The sequence below is a fragment of the Mauremys reevesii genome, linkage group 2 (genome assembly GCF_016161935.1).
Source record: "Mauremys reevesii isolate NIE-2019 linkage group 2, ASM1616193v1, whole genome shotgun sequence".
In the NCBI taxonomy this organism is placed as follows: domain Eukaryota; kingdom Metazoa; phylum Chordata; order Testudines; family Geoemydidae; genus Mauremys; species Mauremys reevesii.
The window spans coordinates 93,053,714-93,074,830 of NC_052624.1; the positions used below are offsets into that span (position 1 = coordinate 93,053,714).

The 21,117-nt window shown below is 39.2% G+C and overlaps 1 protein-coding gene across 10 annotated transcripts in view; it reads left to right on the forward strand.

Annotated features, from left to right (window-relative positions):
- The window catches only part of SUGCT (succinyl-CoA:glutarate-CoA transferase), a 658,579-nt gene that overhangs the window by 245,737 nt on the left and 391,725 nt on the right, over nucleotides 1-21,117 (forward strand). For all 10 annotated transcript variants that reach the window (XR_005594438.1, XR_005594442.1, XR_005594440.1 and 7 more), the window contains exon 12: nucleotides 378-480. Coding sequence is in view for 5 of the 10 variants with exons in the window: in XM_039525907.1 (XP_039381841.1) it covers nucleotides 378-480 (103 nt within the window). In the remaining 5 variants the exon portion in view is untranslated. The remainder of the gene's footprint in view (nucleotides 1-377; nucleotides 481-21,117) is intronic.

The following is a 21,117-nucleotide window of genomic DNA, read 5'->3' on the forward strand; positions in this document are numbered from 1 at the left end:
AAATAAGACACTTTCGTACATTAGACTCTTACCCACATCATGTCTATTCTTTTGTTGTTAAATAAATAAATAAAATGCGAAGCACATTACTGTAATTAAGGACTCAAGGAAACCCATTGATCCATATTTGGAAATGTTGATAATTTGGTTTGCATCATTGCTGGATTGCATCAGACAATCAGATAGAATTATAAGTCAGTCTAACCATGATCTTTGCCCTAAGGCTTAATCTTTGCATTTCCAAAGAACACATGCAGCACATTTTTGTTGTATTATTGACTGCCTGGGAAGAAGTCAGTGAGGGGAATGGGGGTGTTCTGCATTCTTTGGAATCTGAAACAGAGAGTTTAAACCACATGCTCCTTGTTTGTTCCTAGGTTTTCAGAAAAAATGACCACCAAATGGCTTGAACTCTTTGAAGGTAGTGGTGTTCCATATGGTCCAATCAACAGTATGCAGCAAGTATTCTCGGATCCTCAGGTCAGTTCTCATGGAGCCTTTGTGATACATTAGTAACATGTTTTACAAATATTCAATAACAATTGCTTTCCTCCACACCAGCTTTTAACTACCTATAAAAATGTGATTCAAGTCATTTGTGTTGAGTATGAGGCTAGTAACATGGTATAATTACAAACGATCATTAACTGCTGACCCTAAAATGGAGTGTACATTTGGAAATATAGCCTTTTCCATATTGCATTAGGCCATTGGTACATCAAATCTTGTACAGTATCTTGCTGTCATCAGTGGTCAATGTCTGATTCTTCAGAGGACAGGAGGGCAACATTTTTCTAGGCAAATACTGCAGTGCGGGAAAATAATTTTTCACTCTCACAGGCAATCATCCTAGTCTTTATAGTAGGTGTAACTACAAAGTATATTGATAAAAATGATCAAGCTTTGAATACAGTTGAATGAAAATATGATGCAGAAATATTTTGAGCCATTTCTTGGCTTGGAACTCCCAAGAACTAAGAGGAATTTGTCTTTTGCTTTTAGTATTTCACAAAGTTAAATGTTTCTTTATTCATAACAGATACCATACATTTGGTAAAAATATTCTTACCTTCTTATGCCCATAAACTTATGAAAGCTGGGCACTGCACCGATTTTCCCATTGGAGCTTGTTGGGTTGATTGTTCTCTCGCCAGCTCAACCAGTTCTGTCAAACAAAGTTAACAGGCTATATTTTGCACCTGTTCTGCTACTCAGTGAATCTCATTTAAATGAATTCCTGATGCTAGAATAAACCTGTTTCATAAAGACTATACATCTACTTGAGTGCAAATATATGCACAGTGAACATCCTCTGAATCAAATATCTGATAAAGGAATGAGAGTGTTCACGGAATCAAAATGCATCACTAAAAATTGTAAAATAGGATTGACTACTGAAATAAATGAATCTGTTCTGTATGTAATATCTGCTGTGCTCCAGTATATAGACTGTATAGTATATATACCAAGACTGTGCACAAGAATAAAAGAACAGAAAATGAATGTGTGATAAAGGAACACATTTATTGTATATCAAGGGCCTGCATTTATAAAGCTGCTGCTGCATAAGAGTGGAAGTTTTGCTAGATTAATGCACTGTTATTCCTTGAAATGAGGTAGCACCATGCTGACTTTGGCTATGGAGGATAACCAGGCCAACTTTCTCACTTCATAATTTTCACAGGGATTAAGCTTGGGTTTTGTACACTACATTGCAGAAGGCTTTATTTTACTCAGGGGTTAGTTGGTTGGGGGGTTATACATAGGGTGATACTGAAAAGGAGATCCTGCACTTTTTGTTCAGTGCGCCACAAAATTAAAAAAAGTCAATAACAATATGAGAGAGAGGATTTTTTAGAGGTTAAAGCGATGATGTGTTGAAAGTGGGGTGAGGGGGGGCAAGTATCACTAAAGTGCCCCTGCTGAAAACTGCATACCAAATTGAAGGAGGACTGTGGTAGTTTCCCTGCTTCTGACAAAGTTTGCCTTCCCTCCAGATACTTTTAAATCATCTCTACCATGGGACACATAGTGATGCCCTTGCCTTTGAAATGGACCAGATTGCACCAATTGCCAGATTTTTTCAAATTGTTTTCCCATTAAGGAGCATGCTTATTCCCAACTTCCATCATAGAACTTCCTGAAAAAATGTGTCCCTTCCACACACTCCTCTGGACTCATTTTTACACTATCGCTCTGTTCTCATCACTTCCTGGAACAAAATGTAAGCATTTCTAGTGAAGTGCAGCTTAATGGGTTTGTTTAGTAAATGGCGTTATCTCCCTCCCTGATTTATAGTTCTGAGAAAATGCTTGTGCTCAAACAAGTGAATAGCCCCTTTTCCCTGGAACTCAGGGTTTATTGTATAGTTATGGAAAGAAATGTGTGCTAGAATCCTTTGTTGAAATATTAGCATCACATCACTGGGTTAGATATACTTTCTACACCATTATCTCTCTGAGAGGTGAATACAAGAGAAAGGACCAATGCAGAGTGCAGTAAACTCAGTCTTCCATTTGTGTTGGATATTTTGTTTACATTTTTAATTGTACTTTATATTTTTGTGGCAAGTACTCCAAACATCTGCAGATGGGTCCTCCGTTGCCCTTCCTGATCCAGTATCTCAAAAGTGACTTGGACTCAGAAGTTTAGGGCCAGTTCAAGGAAAAAGTTAATGAATTTGCACCTATCCCTTTATTCTGGGATGCCAGTTTTCACCTGTGCATCCAATCACTGCCCTTGTGTTTCAGCAGCAGCCACATGTCTGCATAAACCACCAATATACTATACACATTCTCACTCTTCAACAACAACTTTACCCTTCTTAGACCATGTTGTCAATTCCCTTCCTGCATTACAAAAAGCACTACAGTGGACTGGGAATGGGTAGAACAGAAAATCCACCAGTCGCTCAGGTTCTGTAATCCAAATATCTCCAACACTCCCAAATCCCATTTATAACAGGAATAGAAGATGTTTCCCAACAGGACTATACCATAATCATAGCCAAAGTATCTGATATGTAAAACTTATCCCACTTATAATGATATACAGCATATACAGATATACTTATAATGATATACAGCATATACAGATATACTCTGAAATAATGGAAGAATTCTTTTTTGTTCATCTTCTCTCAAGATCTGCCTAGACTAGGAAAATCTGTGTTTAGGAGATGTTAGCTAACTTGCGTTAATAAACACATTTTTTAAACACCATTTAGCACTAAATGTAGACAAAGGCAGTAGGATTTAAAACTCAAGGATTTACCACAATCAGCTAACACATTTTTAAATTTCACTAGCTTTGCCTCATTGTAGAGAACCAAAAGCAGTACCCAAACCGGTGGCCTTTGGATGTGGATACATTTTCCTTTAGCTCTAACTAGGATACCTTTGGAATCCACATGCTATGAAGGTTCTTCCCCGGTGGTCATTTACTAGCAATAGTACTAAAATATATATATAATAATATAAAATATAGTATATATATTCAGTAACATTAAGTCTTGAAACAGTTTCATTAATTTTCATCCCCACTGTTTCCTAATCATCTTCAGTTTTTTGTTATTCTTAATATAAAGCAGCAGTCATAAGATGTGGGCTCACACCACTGGTGACTGAGGCTTCACAATGTAGTGCATGTCAACAACCATCAAAGCGTTATGCCAGCACAGCTGTTAGCAATGCTTCAAAATGCTTTACGGTGCACCACAAGGCCTTTAGCAGCCAAAGACCAAGCGCATAGGGTAAAACTGAAGAGGGATGGAAGCAAGACTGAAGGGAAAGGGACGCAAGTCTAAAAGGGAGGACTGAAATGGTATACAATTTAATCAACTATAGGTTTGTGTCTTTCCCCCACCTTGGAATCATGGGGGTCAAAAGACGCCTATATAATTTCTTTTGTAAACTCAGAACAACTTGTCTGACCCCGGGATGGTTTGTTAACATCATTAACAGCTTCAATCATACTGTAACTGAGCTGCCAAAAAAATGAGGTTTTTGACTAAGCTGGATCGCCAGGTGATACATTTTTTCCATGAATGGAATGAAATGTTGTCTACCTTTTCCCAACTGATTATAATCTTTTATTCATTTGTGTTGTTAAAATGAATACTGCAGGCATTCTCTCTGCTAAGTCAATCTGTGTCTATGTGAGGGGGAGGGAGACAGGTTAAAAGGGTTGAGAGACAGGCATTTGCTCTCTTAGGGTCACTGATACAGTAGTTAAGAAAACATTCACACAGTTAAGACCCCTTAAAGGGACAACTTGCTTTCCTTAAAAAATGAGAGGGAAAGAGAGAGAGAAAAGTGTATTTATAGAAGGTCCTATAAAGGTACTGTATAGGCTATATGCTTGCAGTGTTTTATATTCAGACTTTTTCCAAGTTCTCTTTTTCTAAAATATGTTCTTTTAATCACGCCAAAATCATAGAGTACATTAAAATAATTCTTTAAAAGTTTTAAAAATTTACTGGATGACCTGAGTGTGGTCCTATTTAACATACCCTTGGGAACATGTGTATGAAATACAATGTGGTTTGAGGTTTTCCAAACAATATCAACTTAAAAGAGAACATATTTTTTTTAACAGAAACAATTCAAATTCCTCCAAAAGATAAAACAAAACAAAAGCAGGTACTATACTGCAGATAGGCCATGAAAGCATAAAGATCTCTGGCTATTAAATAAGGGGAATGAAAGTATTCTTCTTACTTTTTTCATTAGGTGTTCTGTCTTTTACAGTCACCATACAATGCCACTGTTGTTTCCGAATGGCTGGCAGAAATTTTAAAAAAGAATAAGATGGTTGCATTATGGACAATTTTTACTAATTTGTTAGCTAATGTTTAAAACCACACTCCTTGATACATTTTATCATATCAATGCTGTGAGCAGAAAATAAAAATGAAAGTCCTGAAATGGTATTTTTTAGCAGAACAGTTAGACATACCACACAAGTTGAGTACATCAGGTGTAAGACATCCTGATGCATCACTTCTGAGAAGTATTGGGAGGGAAATATCAGAGTTGAAATATCACAGCTGGCTCTGATTTCAGCTCATGCCAAACACCTGCAAGCTCTAAAAGGATACCAAAACAAAACTCCACCCTGTGGCAGAAGGCCATCCCTTAACAACCCTTCCCTGAGTTTGCATCACTATAAAAATTAATTTAACATTTTTACAGAAACCTTATTCTTCCTGTCCCAGAAGACTAATACAGTTCCGTTAGCCATTCTGCTGAATATGCCTCAAAAACAGAAAGTTAAGAATTGAAATATTTGACAGTTGAAAATTATCTGATGTTTTCATCTTATTATTTGTGAAAGCCTGTGAAATTGGTGGGTTTTATTAACCCCTAGACTATATCATATTCTGTAAATCATTTCATTTGAACACGTCCTGGCAAAATTTTCCTAGCATCTGTAAAAGCTTCCACAATTGAACTTATGAACACAAAAAGCAACTCAAGAAACAAAGTATGTTTTAACGTTTAGTTTAGTTTTTTAAAAAGTGATGCACTTTAAGGACCATGTTTTGAATCACTTTAGTGGTTAATATTTACTGAAACAGTTTTGCAGTCCACTAAGGGTTATTCAAGTCAAGTGAAATTATATTCTTGTCTGTAATACTGCAGAAAATTTCTTACATACAGAGGTTCCTGCAACAGAAAAACAGTTGATGAAGGCCTTCAGGTTGTACAGTGTTTCTGGAAGTAATTTCTAGTAGAGAGGTGAAAGAGAGGAGTTAAATTTTGCATTTATCTCTTTGAGTATTGGACCTGGTTGGAAATTTTCCAATGGAATGTTTTTCCAGAAAATGCCATTGTGTCAAAAGCAAAGCATTTTGTGAGAACATGTTGCCTTTGAAAAAAATTATTTTGAAGTGAAAATTGGAGAAAAAGCCCCATGTTTCAATATAATTGAAACATTCCATTTAGACCTTTTCAAAACAAAATATTTCAAATTTCCATTTCAAAATGACTTTTCATTTCATTTTTAACACTATGAAGTATGATGTCAACAGTTGAAATTCGAATGAACTCTTTTAATTTTATCAAAATGAAACATTTTGATTGACCAAAAATGCAATTTTTTCCAGAATTTTGATTTGTGGAAAAATCTGAATTTTTTGTTTTCTTTCTGTTCTGAAACAAAAGAGATTTCAGAATTCTAGAACTCCCGTTGAAACAAAATTATGGTTCCTGCACACTCTAGGAAAGTAGTTACTGTATCCCCTTTCAGACTACTGTACCTCTTTCGGGAGTCTGATTTGTCTTGTGTACCCCAAATTTCACTTCACTAAAAACTACTTGCTTACAAAATCAGACATAAAAATGCAAAAGTGTCACAGCACAGTAGTATTGAAAAGTGTGTGTGTGTGTGTGTGTGTGTGTGTGTTAGTAATACATATGCCTACATGTGTTGTGAAGAGCCATCCCTTCTATTTTAGACTCCCATTTTATGAAGATCATAAATTCCTAAAAAAAAGCATTTATTTCAAGCATAGTTGTCCAAAGATCTCAGAGAAGCACCAAAAATCTTCCAGTGAACTGGTTTTCAAATTAAAGAGGGAACCTGCAAGGACGTTTTCAAAAAGTTGCATTATGGGTTCTCAGTTCAGGAGCATAGTGAGAAGTGTCTCACTGACCTTTTCAAAACTTCAGTTCTTTCTTCACTATGCTCCAGCATTAGCAATTTACGACCCAGCTTTATCAAAGCCCTTTGGTTGGTTTGTCTCTTTGGAGAGGTTGCACAGTGGTTCACTACTCCTGGATTTCAGTAAAGTGATGCCAGTCAGTTTCAAAGAATCTGTACTTAAGGTCCTACAATCTTGGAATGCACCGAAGACAATGCCATTGAACTTTCAAGGAACTGTGCTTGCTGGTGTAAAATTTCTTTGAAGTTCCTAACAGCATGTTTATCTGACTGGAATTTTCATTCTTGGATACAGTGCAAATTTGGAGTCATAACTGAGCTGTATGGGTTTCATTATAGGTAAGAATACACATACTTAAATTATTACATTGTAATCCCATCACGTTTTGCAAGGTAAGTGGGATTGTCCTTGGTCTGTCTTCTAAGGTATAGCTAAGTGCTTGGAGGAGTTGGTGCCGGTGATTCTGTGGGTGGCATTCTTCCCACAAAGTCTGCACTGAACCAGTGCCACTGCGTAATGGTGGTAGACACTGTGCTGCTGGACTGCAGTCATTTGCTTGTGTTACGCATTCAAAATTGTGTGCGCTTTTGGTTACTAAGATCCTGAGGAAGTTTTTAATAGTAGTAGTGGTAGCGTCCTGATGAAATTCTAGCTTGAGAACTAATATTTTGCCAACTTAAATTTCCCCAGCAATTTCAGTTGGAGATAGTATTTTTCTTCACTTCCTGTGTACTCTTTCCCCTAACCATTGTGGAAAGTAATAGGTACGTTGCTTATCAGCCTAAGAAGGTTGTCGATTGCTAGGTAAAGAAAAACCTCCATTTCTCATTTTCAAAATATCACAATGAAGTAGACCTGTATCCAAACTGAATTAAGTGAAGTTAGGACAGAAAGAGTCTGCATGGATATCAAAGGCAAAAGCTTTGGACGCTCAAAACCAATTTTCAGTGTATGATTTCAGGTAACTGTAGTTGTTTGTCATTTTTTTTTATTCCTGAATTTTATTGTCAGATTGTGTCCAGGAATTTCCTGTGAAGATAGACAGCCTGAGCGGCTTCTCTGGGAAAAAAGGGCCGGTCTGCAAAGATTTTTTGTACTCCTTTAACTAAATTGGTTTGAAATTGGAATAATTAAAGTTTTACAGCTCCCTAATGTGGATGTTGTTATGCTAATATAATGGTGTTTATACGGGTATAGCTTGTTCCCGTAAATTTAGGAAAATAAGATATGCTGGCAATAAGGCATCTTTATAGAGGTATAGCTGCATCCACACTAGGGAATGTACTGCTTTACCTGTTTATTTATTTATTTATTTTTAAATCACACCCCTAACTGAAATAATAGTACAAAAACTGTGTGGACAAGGCTATAGTGTGTCTCTACTCTCCAGCTGCCTTTTCTGGGTTTTTCAGCTGAGTCCTGAAAATCACAAAAGTGATATGAATCTCATTTAAAAAACCCAAACACTTGATCAGTGATTAGAGTGTCCTTCGGGATGCTCCAGATGAGTTTCAGATGTTTAGGGCAACGCTAGAGGTGCACTGTAGCTCACACTGGGGACACTCGGCTAGGTGTTTGTCCTTTCATACATACCTGTGTGACGTGTAATGGCCCATAAAAGGGGATATTCCCATAATTCACAAATAGCCTTAGGAAGAGGATGGCAAACAAAAACCCATTAGTGATAGCACTAGAAAGGGAGCTCTTGGGCAACATGAGAGAGATAAGATGCAAAGGTGATACTTCAGGAGTTTGGCTCAATAATGGAAGGAGAGACAGACACGTGAGCATGACTAAAAATGGAGGTTGTAATGTTGTTAACTTAACCTAACTCCTAAAGGTCCAAAGCAGGACTGAAACAGTTACTGGGTTGCAGATATTACAGTGTGGATCCCAAGCTGGTTGCCAAGTATCAAGAAAAAAAGGAGAGGGACCAGCTCTTAGCACTTCAGCCAGCTAAAAGGGGTTTGCCTCCAAAAGCTAAATTTTCCCCCATTATCTCATCCAGAGTTTGAAGGACTAGACAAGGGATGCTGCAAACTGTGCAAGACATTGATGATTATACCCAACTTGCAATGCAAAGGCCCAGGCTCAGTGCCTGTCCATCCCTCCGTAGGAGTTTTGGCCCCCCAAAATTGACCCTTATTAAAATGCAGTCCATACTGGGAACTTTCTGTATTTGTGACAAGCACTTATTGATTTATTAGGACTTGTTCCTTTTTCAGTATGTTACATGCCCTTTTCCTAGGTACCGTTAATGTGAATATATGCTTAAGTTTTTGCAGTGTGTTGGTCCAGTAGTTTGACGCACAGTAATATATCTGGCCATTAAGTTAAAGACTGATTTCTTGAACTGCCATTTTTTTTTCTGATAGGCTCCCACCTACCCAGTAATTAGTCTGTTACAAATAGCATCAGTTATAAATATTCTTTATACTAATCAAAGCAGTACGACATTCAGCATCTCTTCTATGAAAGTTTAAAATACTTGAAAATCAATATAACATTCCTTCATGTCCTTATCCCCTAAATATGCTGGCCCACATATAAAAAATTAAAATGTGATCAACTAAACATAGCCATTCTAATTGAAATGAAATCAAAGAAAAAAATGAGAAGCAATTTTTTAATCAAGTAAATGTGTGGATATATCCCATATGACAAAACTTTGCAAAAATAACTGCAAATTGTTGGTTTTTTGAGAAATATTTGCTGTCACAAAACTTTTCTTCTTTTCAATTCTGTCAGTTCTTTTGTTGTATTAAAACTAAATGCAAACACTCTCACTCTCACTGCACACACTTTCTCGATCTCTCATTATAGACGACTGATGGAAAAACAAACACCAAATAAGAGCATCTGGAGATGGTTTATTTCTTTACAAGTTGACTGGAAGACAATGTTGAAACAGACACTGCTGTCATTTCACAATACAGGAAATTTAGAAAAGGTGTCACAGCTGTTTTAAATAACTTCATTTTGAGCGTGCCAGTCATGTGGGCACGAGCCTTCACTTCTTCACTAGGAGAAGAGAAGGGAACTCATCCTGCTATAAGTATAACTTAATTGAAATCAATGAATTTCCACCAATTTGGCCCCTTAAAGTAAAAAATCAGTGCTATGGCCTAACTCAGCAGGGTATTTAAGCATCTTCCTGACTTTAAGCAACTAAATAGTCCCATTAAAGTCAATGGGGCTAGTCATGTACTTAAGTATGAAATGGGGCCTATATTTGATTATATACTTATTAATGTTAAATAATAAAGTGTGTGTGTGTAAATTTGAGAACTAAGTGATCTAGGCATTAAAAAAACCCAATAATACTGAGAGGTAGGATGATTCAGTGTAAGGCCTGATTGGTAGCTTTGGGAACCAAAGTCTCCTATTTAATCTGAACAGAACAGTTATGGTACAGCACAGGAAACAGCAATGCAATGTTGCCCAAACTGTTTTACCAAAGTGCCTCAGTTCTAACCTGGGAGGACCTGCTTTAGGCTTGGATGAATAATTCAGTCCCCTGTCAGTTTACTCTATGTCGTTCTGCTGAGACACCATCAGATTTGCCAGTTATGCTTGTGGTTAGTTTAAACCTGGTCACTAGGGGTTGAGTTGAGACCACCAACTCATTTTCATTCATTTTGATGGTAATAGCTTTGGTCACTACTAACCACTGATCAGGGCAGGATTACAATAGGTGACAACAGAATTAAATAAGTATGTGATAAATCCATTCTTTTAAGGAAGCATAATGTACTGTTTATCTAGAACATTTGTCCAGGGCTATACCTGAAACCATATAGTAAGACATATTGCATAATTTTATAAGAGGTCTGGTGTTTTATTAACTAAAACAGTAGAATTTAAACCTATAATGTATTCATTTGCTTCATCACTGTAAAGCATATTTGAGAAATATTTCGCCATTAATACAGCACTGCAGGGTGCAACCACAGCACCCCAGCCTGTATGAGTTTGGAGTCAATAAAAGATCACATTTGCATTATTATCTCTGAAAAGATCTAAAGGTTTATAGAAAATGTGTTGTAACCTGATGTGGTCATCTCTGCAGTGATGATAGAGATTGATAGACATTTTAGAAATTATTCATGCTGAGAAATGTCTATTTTTAAAATTTCAGCATGCTAACCTGAGGTAAATGCATATACTTTATTTTCCCCCGAAGCAGCTGTGTCCTCTTTGCCTGAAATCTCTTGATAGGTTGTTATGTGTGCAAAACACAAACCCTCTTCCCTCTGTTTAGTGACTCCACATTTGAGATGACTGCAACATGGCAGTTATTTCAGCTAAGGGGTAACTCCACCCATTTTTTTTCTTTTTCTGGTACTGGCCTCATTGCAGCCATTGTCAGGGAAATGAAATGCTAAATATATCTGCATTGAACTAAAAGCACCCTCAGGAGCCAAACCAAAGGAGCATTTTGCTGATATATATGTCCCAAAATCAACTTGGTGAGCAAGTCATGTAAGTCCCTCCAACAGATCAACTTTTCTTCATTGCTGCCAAGATATGCATTTATTTGTGCTGCTTACTGAGGTCTTCCCCATCTATCTGATAGGAGAATGTAGCAATGGCATTAGTCAAGATGAAATTCTGTTATTGTTAGGGATTTTTAATACCTTATTGTGTTCGATGACTTTGTTTTTCATTGCAAAGTTGTGTTTAGTCATTTTTAAATTATCTGAGAACCAAGACAGGAAGTTCTGTGTTTTGGAAATTTGTGTTAATCTATAGCTCAGAATATATGTATTAGTAATGCTACTACACAGATGATGAATACATATAATTCTTAATACAGATTAATGCTACAGGTCTGGTCTATTGATAATATCAGTAAAGAAGTATACTTAATTGTGTAAAATAATTTTTAATTATGTACATAGTAATATACTTGATTGTGAAGTGCTTTGAGATCTACTGATGAAAAATACTATATAAGAGCTAGGTATTCGTATTAAAAAGAGTATGAATACATGGGCCATTATTATGTACTGGGTAAATAACATGGTTTTAAAGTATTTGCAATTATTTATTTGATAGACTCAGGCTCCACTTAACTAATACATATTTAGAAACCTTTAATATTTTTTTTCTAGGTATACCGTACTGTTATGTCAAGATGGGTCTAATGTTCGTCTATTACATTTAGTATAATCAAAATTACCAACAAATTATTTTTATATGTAATAATAGGAAGAAAGCAGCAGTTAACATAACTTTTTCTATAACAATTAGCAAGGAGTAGATTTTTAGTAACAATTCAACTGGTTGGAAACCTCAGATTAAGTTTAAACTATTTTAGTAACAGTAAGCAGCTGGAGTAGAAAAATATTATAGTTTATATCCATTTTGTATGCAAAGAGCTGTAGACAGTTTGGGCTAAGTTGCTTTCTTCACAAGGTTCATACTTTTATTACTGTAACAGGGTGGCTGGCAGACTTTAGGACTTTGCAGAGGGATTGAGGGCTTGTCTGTTGAGTCGTTCGGAAAAGTGCAGGGAAATTGCAGCTGAGTCACAGTGGCAGGTGCATCTAGTTAACTCCAACCTGAATATAAAAGGGGTTGGGAACAGAAGAGGCAGAGGAAACTAGAAGGTGGGACAGAGGAGGTCTTGCAGGGAAAACTCTTGGAACAACCAAACTTGGGGGGAAGAAGGTTTAGACTTTGGTATATGTTCTCTTGTTTTTGAGTTACCAGAAGAGCCAAATGTCAGGGCAAAGGTAAGTATGGTGTTACACGATTTTTGTATGTTTTGTTCAGAACAAGTTAGAAACTCTACCTGCGTGCAATTATTTTGTGTTTTCATTAGGGCTGTCAAGTGATTAAAAAAATTAATCATGATTAATCACACAAACAATAATCGAATACCGTTTATTTAAATATTTTTTGATGTTTTCTACATTTTCAAATATATAGATTTCAGTTGCAACACAATACAAAGTGTACAGTGCTCACGTTATATTTATATTTGTTTACAAATATTTGCACTATAAAAAACAAAACAATGTAAAATTTTAGAACCTATGAGTCCACTCAGTCCTACCTCAGCCAATTGCTCTGACAAACAAGTTTATTTACAATTTTCAGACTATAATGCTGTCCATGTCTTTTTTACAATGTCACCTGAAAGTGAGAACAGGCATTCGCATCGCACTGTTTTGGCCGGCATCGCAAGATATTTACGTGCCAGATGCACTAAAGATTCATATGTCCCTTCATGCTTCAACCACCATTCCAGAGGACGTGTCCATGCTGATGACGGGTTCTGCTCGATAATGATCCAAAGCAGAGCGGACCGACGCATGTTCATTTTCATTATCTGAGTCAGATGCCACCAGCAGAAGGTTGATTTTCTTTTTTTGGTGGTTCGGGTTCTGTAGTTTCCTCATCAGAGTGTTGCTCTTTTAAGTCATCCAAAAGCATCCTCCCGCTCAGATTTTGGAAGGCACTTCAGATTCTTAAACCTTGGGTTGAGTGCTGTTCCTATCCTTAGAAATCTCACATTGGTACCTTCTTTGCGTTTTGTCAAATATGCAGTGAAAGTGTTCTTAAAATTAACATGTTCTGAGACAGCTATAACATGAAATATATGGCAGAATGGGGGTAAAACAGAACAAGAGATATGCAGTTCCCCCGCCCAAGAAGTTCAGTCACACATTTAATTGAGTGCAGTTATGTAACAAACAAAAAAATCTACATTTGTATGTTACACTTTCACGATAAAGATATTGCATTACAGTCCAAAAGCATCCCTCCCTTTTTTTTTTTGGGCAGCAGATTCTTAAACCTTTTGGGTTGTTGCTGTCCTATCCCTAGAAATCTCACATTGGGTACCTTCTTTGCGTTTTGTCAAGTGTTCTTAAAATTAACATGTTCTGAGACAGCTATAACATGAAATATATGGCAGAATGGGGTTAAAACAGAACAAGAGATATGCAGTTCCCCCGCCCAAGAAGTTCAGTCACACATTTAATTGAGTGCAGTTATGTAACAAACAAAAAAATCTACATTTGTATGTTACACTTTCACGATAAAGATATTGCATTACAGTACTTGTATGAGGTGAATTGAAAAATACTATTTCTTTTGTCATTTTTACAGTGCAAATATTTGTAATATAAATAATATAAAATGAGCACTGTACACTTTGTATTCTGTGTTGTCATAAAAATCAATATATTTGAAAATGTAGAAAAACAGCCAAAATATTTACTAAATTTAAATTTGTGTTATTGTTCAACACTGCGATTAATCACGATTAATTTTTTTAATCACAGTTAATTTTTTTGAGTTAGTTGCGTGAGTTAACGGTGATTAATCAACAGCCCTAGTTTTCATAAATGGAACAGCTCCAAGGTCTTGAACCTGCAAGGTGCTTAGCACTCTGACCTCAATCTATCAAAGCACTTAAGCATGTGCTTATCCCGAGATGTTCCATTGATTACAATGTGATTACTTACACTCTTGTTATTTTGTACTACTCTAGGTTTAAAAGATTTGCCCATTTTATATGGTTTTTCCCTTCCATAAAGAGCAAAAGGAAGTGTGTCTGGAAAAAGAAAGTGATATTATGTAAGTGGAATGTCATTGGCTTATTTCCTTCCACTTTAAAACCGTATTCCATATCCTCTGCTTCAGGGTTTTTCACAACTCTACCATGCTTACAACGCTGTTCTCATTTCTTCCTCCATCCTTTCTCTCTCCTTATGTACTCCCTTGAAGCCTCTCTCCCTACAACTGTTGTTGTCTTCTCCCAGCCTTTGCTTCACATCTTCTTTCCCATTGCATCTATCTACCTTATCTAATTTGTCTAATCTCTGACTACATAAGAACTGGTATTATCGTTATTATGGTATTTTTAATGGATCCATCACCATAGTGCCTAGGCATATATGGACACAAAAAGGAAGCTTACAAGAAGTGGAAATTTGGACAGATGACTAGGGAAGAGTATAAAAATATTGCTCAAGCATGCAGGGGTGTAATCAGGAAGGCCAAAGCACAATTGGAGTTGCAGCTAGCAACAGGGCCGCCCAGAGGATTCCGGGGGCCCGGGGTCTTCGGTGGCGGGGGGCCCTTCCGTTCCGGGACCCGCCGTCGAAGTGCCCCGAAGACCCGCGGCGGGGGCCCCCCGCTGCCAAATTACCGCCGAAGCGGGACCCGCCGCCGAGCGCAGCCCGGTCTTCAGTGGTAATTCGGCGGAGGGGGGCCCCGCCGCGGGTCTTCAGGGCACTTCGGCAGCGGGTCCCGGAACGGAAGGGCCCCCCGCCGCCGAATTACTGCCGAAGACCGAGCTGAACTTCGGCGGCGGGTCCCGCTCCGTCTTCGGCGGTAATTCGCCAGCGGGGGGTCCTTCCGCCCCGGAGCGGAAGGACCCCCCGCCGGGGAAGACTGGGAGCGGCAGAAGCTCCTGCGCCCGGCCGCACAAGAGTTTGCCGGGCACCCCGGAGCGAGTGAGGGACCCCGCTCCAGGGGCCCCGAAAAACTCTGGTGGGGGCCCCCGTGAGGCTCGGGGCCTGGGGCAAATTGCCCCTCTTGCCCCCCCCTCTGGGCGGCCCTGGCTAGCAAGGGCTGTGAAGGGTAACAAGAAGGGTTTGTACAGGTATGTTAGTTACAAAAAGAAGGTCAGGGGAATTGTGGGACTCTTACTGAATGGGGGAGGCAACCTAGTGACATAACCTGAAGTACTCAATGCTTTTTTTGCCTCAGTCTTCACAGACAAGGTCAGCACCCAGACTTCTGCACTGGGAAGCACAGTATGGGGAGGAGGTGAGCAGCCCTCAATGGTGAAAGAACAGGTTAAGGATTATTTAGAAAAGCTGGACATGCCCAAGTCCATGGGGTCGGATCTGATGCATCTGAGGGTGCTGAGGGAGTTGGCTGATGTGATTGCAGAGCCATTGGCCATTATCTTTGAAAACTCATGGCAATTGGGGAAGGTCCCAGATGATTGGAAAAAGGCAAATATAGTGCCCATTTTTAAAAAAGGGAAGGAGGAGAATCCGTGGAACTACAGACTGGTCAGCCTCACCTCATTCCCTGGAAAAATCATGGAGCAGGGCTTCAACAAATCCATTTCGAAGCACTTGGAGGAGAGGAAGGTGATCAGGAACAGTCAACATGGATTCACCAAGGGCAAGTCATGTCTGACCAACCTGATTACCTTCTATGATGAGATAACTGGTTCTGTGGATATGGGGAAAGCGGAGGATGTGATATAGCTTGACTTTAGCAAAGCTTTTGATATAGTCTCTCACAGTATTCTTGCCAGCATGTTAAAAAAGCATGGATTGGATGAATGGACTATAAGATGGATGGAAAGCTGGCTAGATCGTTGGGTTCAATGGCTGGTGATCAATGGTTCCATGTCTAGTTGGCAGTTGGTATCAAGTGGAGTGTCCCGGGGTCTGTCCTGGAGCCAGTTTTGTTCAACATCTTCATTAGTGATCTGGATGATGGGATGGATCGCACCCTCAGCAAGTTTGCAGATGACACTAAGATTGGGGGGAGGGAAGGGAAGGTAGATTTGACCTAGACAAATTGGAGGATTGGGCCAAAAGAAATCTGATGAGGTTCAACAAGGACAAGTGGAGAGTCCTGCACTTAGGACAGAAGAATCCCATACACTGCTACAGGTTGGGGACCGACTGGCTAAGTGGCAGTTCTGCAGAAAAGGACCTGGGGATTACAGTGGATGAGAAGCTGGATATGAGTCAACAGTGTGTCCTTGTTGCCAAGAAGGCCAATGACATATTGGGCTGTATTAGTAAGAGCATTGTCAGCAGATCGAGGGAAGTGATTATTCCTCTCTATTTGGCACTGATGAGGCCACAACTGGGGTATTGCATCCAGTTTTGGGCCCCCCACTACAGAAAGGACGTGGACAAATTGGAGAGAGTCCTGCGGAGGACAACAAAAATGATTAGGGGGCTGGGGCACATGACTTATGAGGAGAGGCTGAGGGAACTGGGCTTATTTAGTCTGCAGATGAGAAGAATGAGGGGGGATTTGATAGCAGTCTTCAACTACCTGAAGGGTGGTTCCGAAGAGGATGGAGCTTGGCTGTTCTCAGTGGTGGCAGATGACAGAACAAGGAGCAATGGTATGAAGTTGCAGTGCGGGAGGTCTAGGTTGGATATTAGGAAAAACTATTTCACTAGGAGGGTGGTGAAGCACTGGAATAGGTTACCTAGGTAAGTGGTGGAATCTCCATCCTTAGTGGTTTTTAAGGCTCAGCTTGAGAAAGCCCTGGTTGGGATGATTTAGTTGGGGTTGGTCCTGCTTTGAGCTGAGGGTTGGACTAGATGATCTCCTGAGGGCTCTTCCAACCCTAAGCTTCTATGATTCTGTAGACGCTTTTTCCACTTCCCATGCTCAGGAACCATCTTTCTGTCTCTCCTTTTCAATTCGGCTCGTTCTGTGAAACTTTCTGTTGATTTTTCTGTTTACGATGGCTGGGTGTTAATGTCTAGATGCATTAAGGTCTCAACATGGTGCCTAAACTGTTGTCATGTTCTGTAGTCAGCTGAGGTAGATTTAAACTTTTGGACCAAGGAACCAGTTTTCCTACATAATCTTTTTAAAATGGCATGTACCTCTACATCACTTTATAACTAATAATAATATCAATCATGTCAGTTACGAGATACACATCAATGCTAAAATATGACTCCATGATGTAGTGTGGGTTCTAGCAGTTATATTATGCTGATTACTCAGAACTGTTTGAAATTATACATTTTCATACAGTATATGTTGTGTTGAGAATCTGCTTATGCACCTTTGAATTAATTCATGCAGCGTTGCCTGGAATATATGACACTGTCTATAGAAACAATATACGTAAGGAATGTATGTTTCAAAGGGTACAAGCTTGTGATGATTGACCAGGCACTGCAGATCATCTGTATAGCAAGACAGAAATTCCCAGCCCTGGGCTTTGGCAGAACACAAACAATGGTGAAAACTGAGGCCATCAGTGTGAATAGGGGTGGAGGGGAAGGATTATAAATATTTCACACATTTTAGAGGAACACGTGAGCTGAAATGTCAGGATGTCAGTTTTTATTTATTTCTGCTTTCTGCTGCCATTCTTCCTATTTCTACAATGGATGGTTCCTTGCACAAACATCTGGGATCAGGTTGCCAGCACCTGCAGCACATGGAGGGAGAGAGAGGTTTCCCTGATTATAAGCCTTATTTTAAAATGCATAAGTTAAATAGCTATTGATAGTAAAAAAAGAATTATTTTAAAATGTGTTCCCCCCCCAAAAAAGTGGATAATATCAATATTTTTTTATTTGCAGCATCCATACTTTATTTTTTAAAAAATATGGGCTACAACACACAGACTGCAAGTGTACTTTTCATGATTTCAACCTGGAAGGCTGTACAGTACATCTGTTTAACATATTGTAGTGTCAAGAATTCTGCCTTGAAAATCTTCTGTCCCATAAAAGGTTATGTTAGGATTTTCAGATGCAAACTGGAAAAGGTTTATGTACTAGTGGATCCTCTTTTATTAACCCCTGTGCGGCTGCTGGCCCATCATTGTGTTTTGCCAGGAGTTTTGAGAAGGAGTCTTTGTTAATGAAAAGAAATATGAGTTTGTCAATATCCAAGCACATTGGAAAATAACTTTTTAAAGATGTAGCTGAAGATCCCTAAGTAGGCATTAGACAACTTGTTTGTAATTACCAAGTGTATGGCTATATCTTTATTTCTTATATATGCTTCTCTCCATTACACTGGTTTTATGCTGATGCAATTCCATTGTCTTCACTGGAGTTTTACTGGCATAGCAAAGTGGAGAAACAGGCCTTCTTACTGCTTCTTGTTCAAGACAGTCGGCAATATCTGCACACAAGAAGCCCAGGATTAGTGGTAGAAGTTATGCAGGTAAATCACGAGCTGCATTGACAGAGCTGTGCTAGGAAACCTTTACCATGCTAGGGAACAATTTCCATAGCTTTAGAAAATGTGTTCAGTCTCTACATTAGGGCCTGAGGCTAAGCGCCATTACTTCCCATTGAAGTCAAAGGGACTTGAGGCGTCTCAGCTCAGACCCTTGCAAGACCAGGCCATTAGTGAGCACAAAAAGTGACCCATTTAACGGTGGAAGGAAGATTCTGTGGTTCAAGCAGTAGATAGGATGTCTGGAGTTTGGGCTTCAGTGGCAGTGTAATGAGTCATCTCTGATCTTGATGCAGGGATGCTGGAACAATGTGTATAGTGGGGGTGCTGAGAGCCATTGAATCAAACTGTAAACCCCGTATATGATGGAAACCACTTCAAGTCATGGGCTGCTGCTGCATCCCCAGCACTCCTAGTTCCAGCACCTATGGTCTGATGAGTGCTCTTTGAGCCTGAGCCTGATCATTGGTGCTGAGTCTGATGAGTCATCCCGGAGCCTGAAACCTAAGGGCTCCATGTCAATCAGCCAGGGCTCGGCCCATCCACAGGCGAAGGTCTAACTGGTGACCCCAAGGCTAGGGATATCGGCTCCCAACCAGAGCAGCCATTTTAGTCTGCTCAATGTTGCAACCTCATTGGGAGTGTCCCCTGCCGCTCAGTTTTTCTGACGGACGGCACCCGCTTCTGCATTGTTCCAAGCCCACTCTTGGTTTCTGATTCCTGCTTTGACTTTGGCTCTGGTCTCCAGCCCAACAACTGGGCATGACTACCACTGCTCCAACCACTAGGTTTGACTGCTGCTGCTTCAACCACTAGGCATGACTATCCACTCTCAGTTTCTGACAGCCTGTTTCTTCCACAGATTTTCTGACTGACCTTTGGCAAGTCATTTAACTTCTTTGTGCCTCATTTTTCTTATTTGTAAAATATGGCTAATCATATTTATCTATATGGCAGGTGTGATGCAAGCTTTAATGCACTGTCTGTGCAAAGCAGTTTATGATTCTGGGTTGAAGATTGCTATAGAGGTAAATACTATTATTAATTTATATAAATTTATTTTGGTGTTCTTTTTTTTAAAAGCACAGACCCTACCCAAGAAACAACAGTAATTTTCCTTAATTCAAGTAGTTGATGCCATGCATACAGCAGACGAATCACAAAAACGCTTTCTGCTATATGGCCTGTAGTGAGTGGGTGTGTGAAAGAAGAAGAGATAGTATTTCCTTCAGAGACATACACACCCTCTGACCCAGACTAGAGAAGAATCTGTGTTGCAGAAGGCTTGCTGCAAGGGATTTTCCACATGTATTTTATTATTCTGAAGCTGATAGTGGTGACAAGTTGCACATTAAGTAACTGTCTCTTAAAAACATTACTTTTTTATTATCTCTGTAGGAAAACTGATTTAATACCGGGTTACTTGGGTAAACAAAGTCATTTGACTACAGAATATATTACCATCACATATGAAACTCGCTCCCTTCTGCCCCTTCACTTTAGACATATGGCTCTATGGTGATTACCTGCATATTTAGGGACAAGTGTGTTCGGATTCACTAAGTTAGTAGCCAACAGTTTTCACTGGGGAAATAAGTTTAGTCAACTGTTAGTAATTTGGTTTTGAAAATATCTGCAAAGTCCTCAAACACATAAGACACAGTGAAACATGTGGTCCTAATCAGCCCCTTAAGGAGGAGACATGGTCTATTTTCCATTAGGGATGGTGCTTACAACAAATGAGTAAATACAGCTGAAGTTTACACATGTATTCTAACTTTACTGTATTATGTGTGTGCGTGCATGTAGGTAAACATGCATGCACACTTACATATATATAAGGTGTATTCCCAATGGGTGGATCATGATGATTGCTATTAAATAAAACAAGCTAACAGAGCAAGTCGATTGGTGTAAAAATAGGAAAAAATTACATATTTTAAAAAAAACCCTTTTCTTGGGTTTTTTCCTTATTATTCAGCTGCCAGAGCTCATAAACCTAAATTGGCAGCATGTAGTTGGACAAAGGAATGCGGTGGAACCCTCTTGTAATGATGTTTGTTTTTTAACATAACTTTGCTCTGAGCAGAGAGGTTCACAATAGTAACAATTGCAAGTTGCACATTGCAGTGCATTGTAATGATTCTGGACAGTTATTCAACTTGGTTTGAAATGGGGTTTCAGTATATATGTTTGCAGTTGGGCAAATCCAGGGTCCTGCACCTGCCTTGACTAGTTATATGGGATACAAAGCTGATGTACTGGGGGGAGCCACATTGTAGAGACTTCTTCCCAGTAAATGAAGTAGGCTCTCTGAGCCCTTATGCAGGCACCCCCATGAAGTTCAGTACAAGTGGACCCATGGTTTGGTGGATACTTGGGCCCTGCCTCTCCCTTGGCATGCCCATATCCTGCCGCTTTCTGCCTTCTGCATGCTGCTGTGCAGGGAGCTTGCATGTAACACACCTAGAGCACGCGTCCCCTGCACTCCTCCTTGCATTTTCCTGAAGGACCTGTTACGC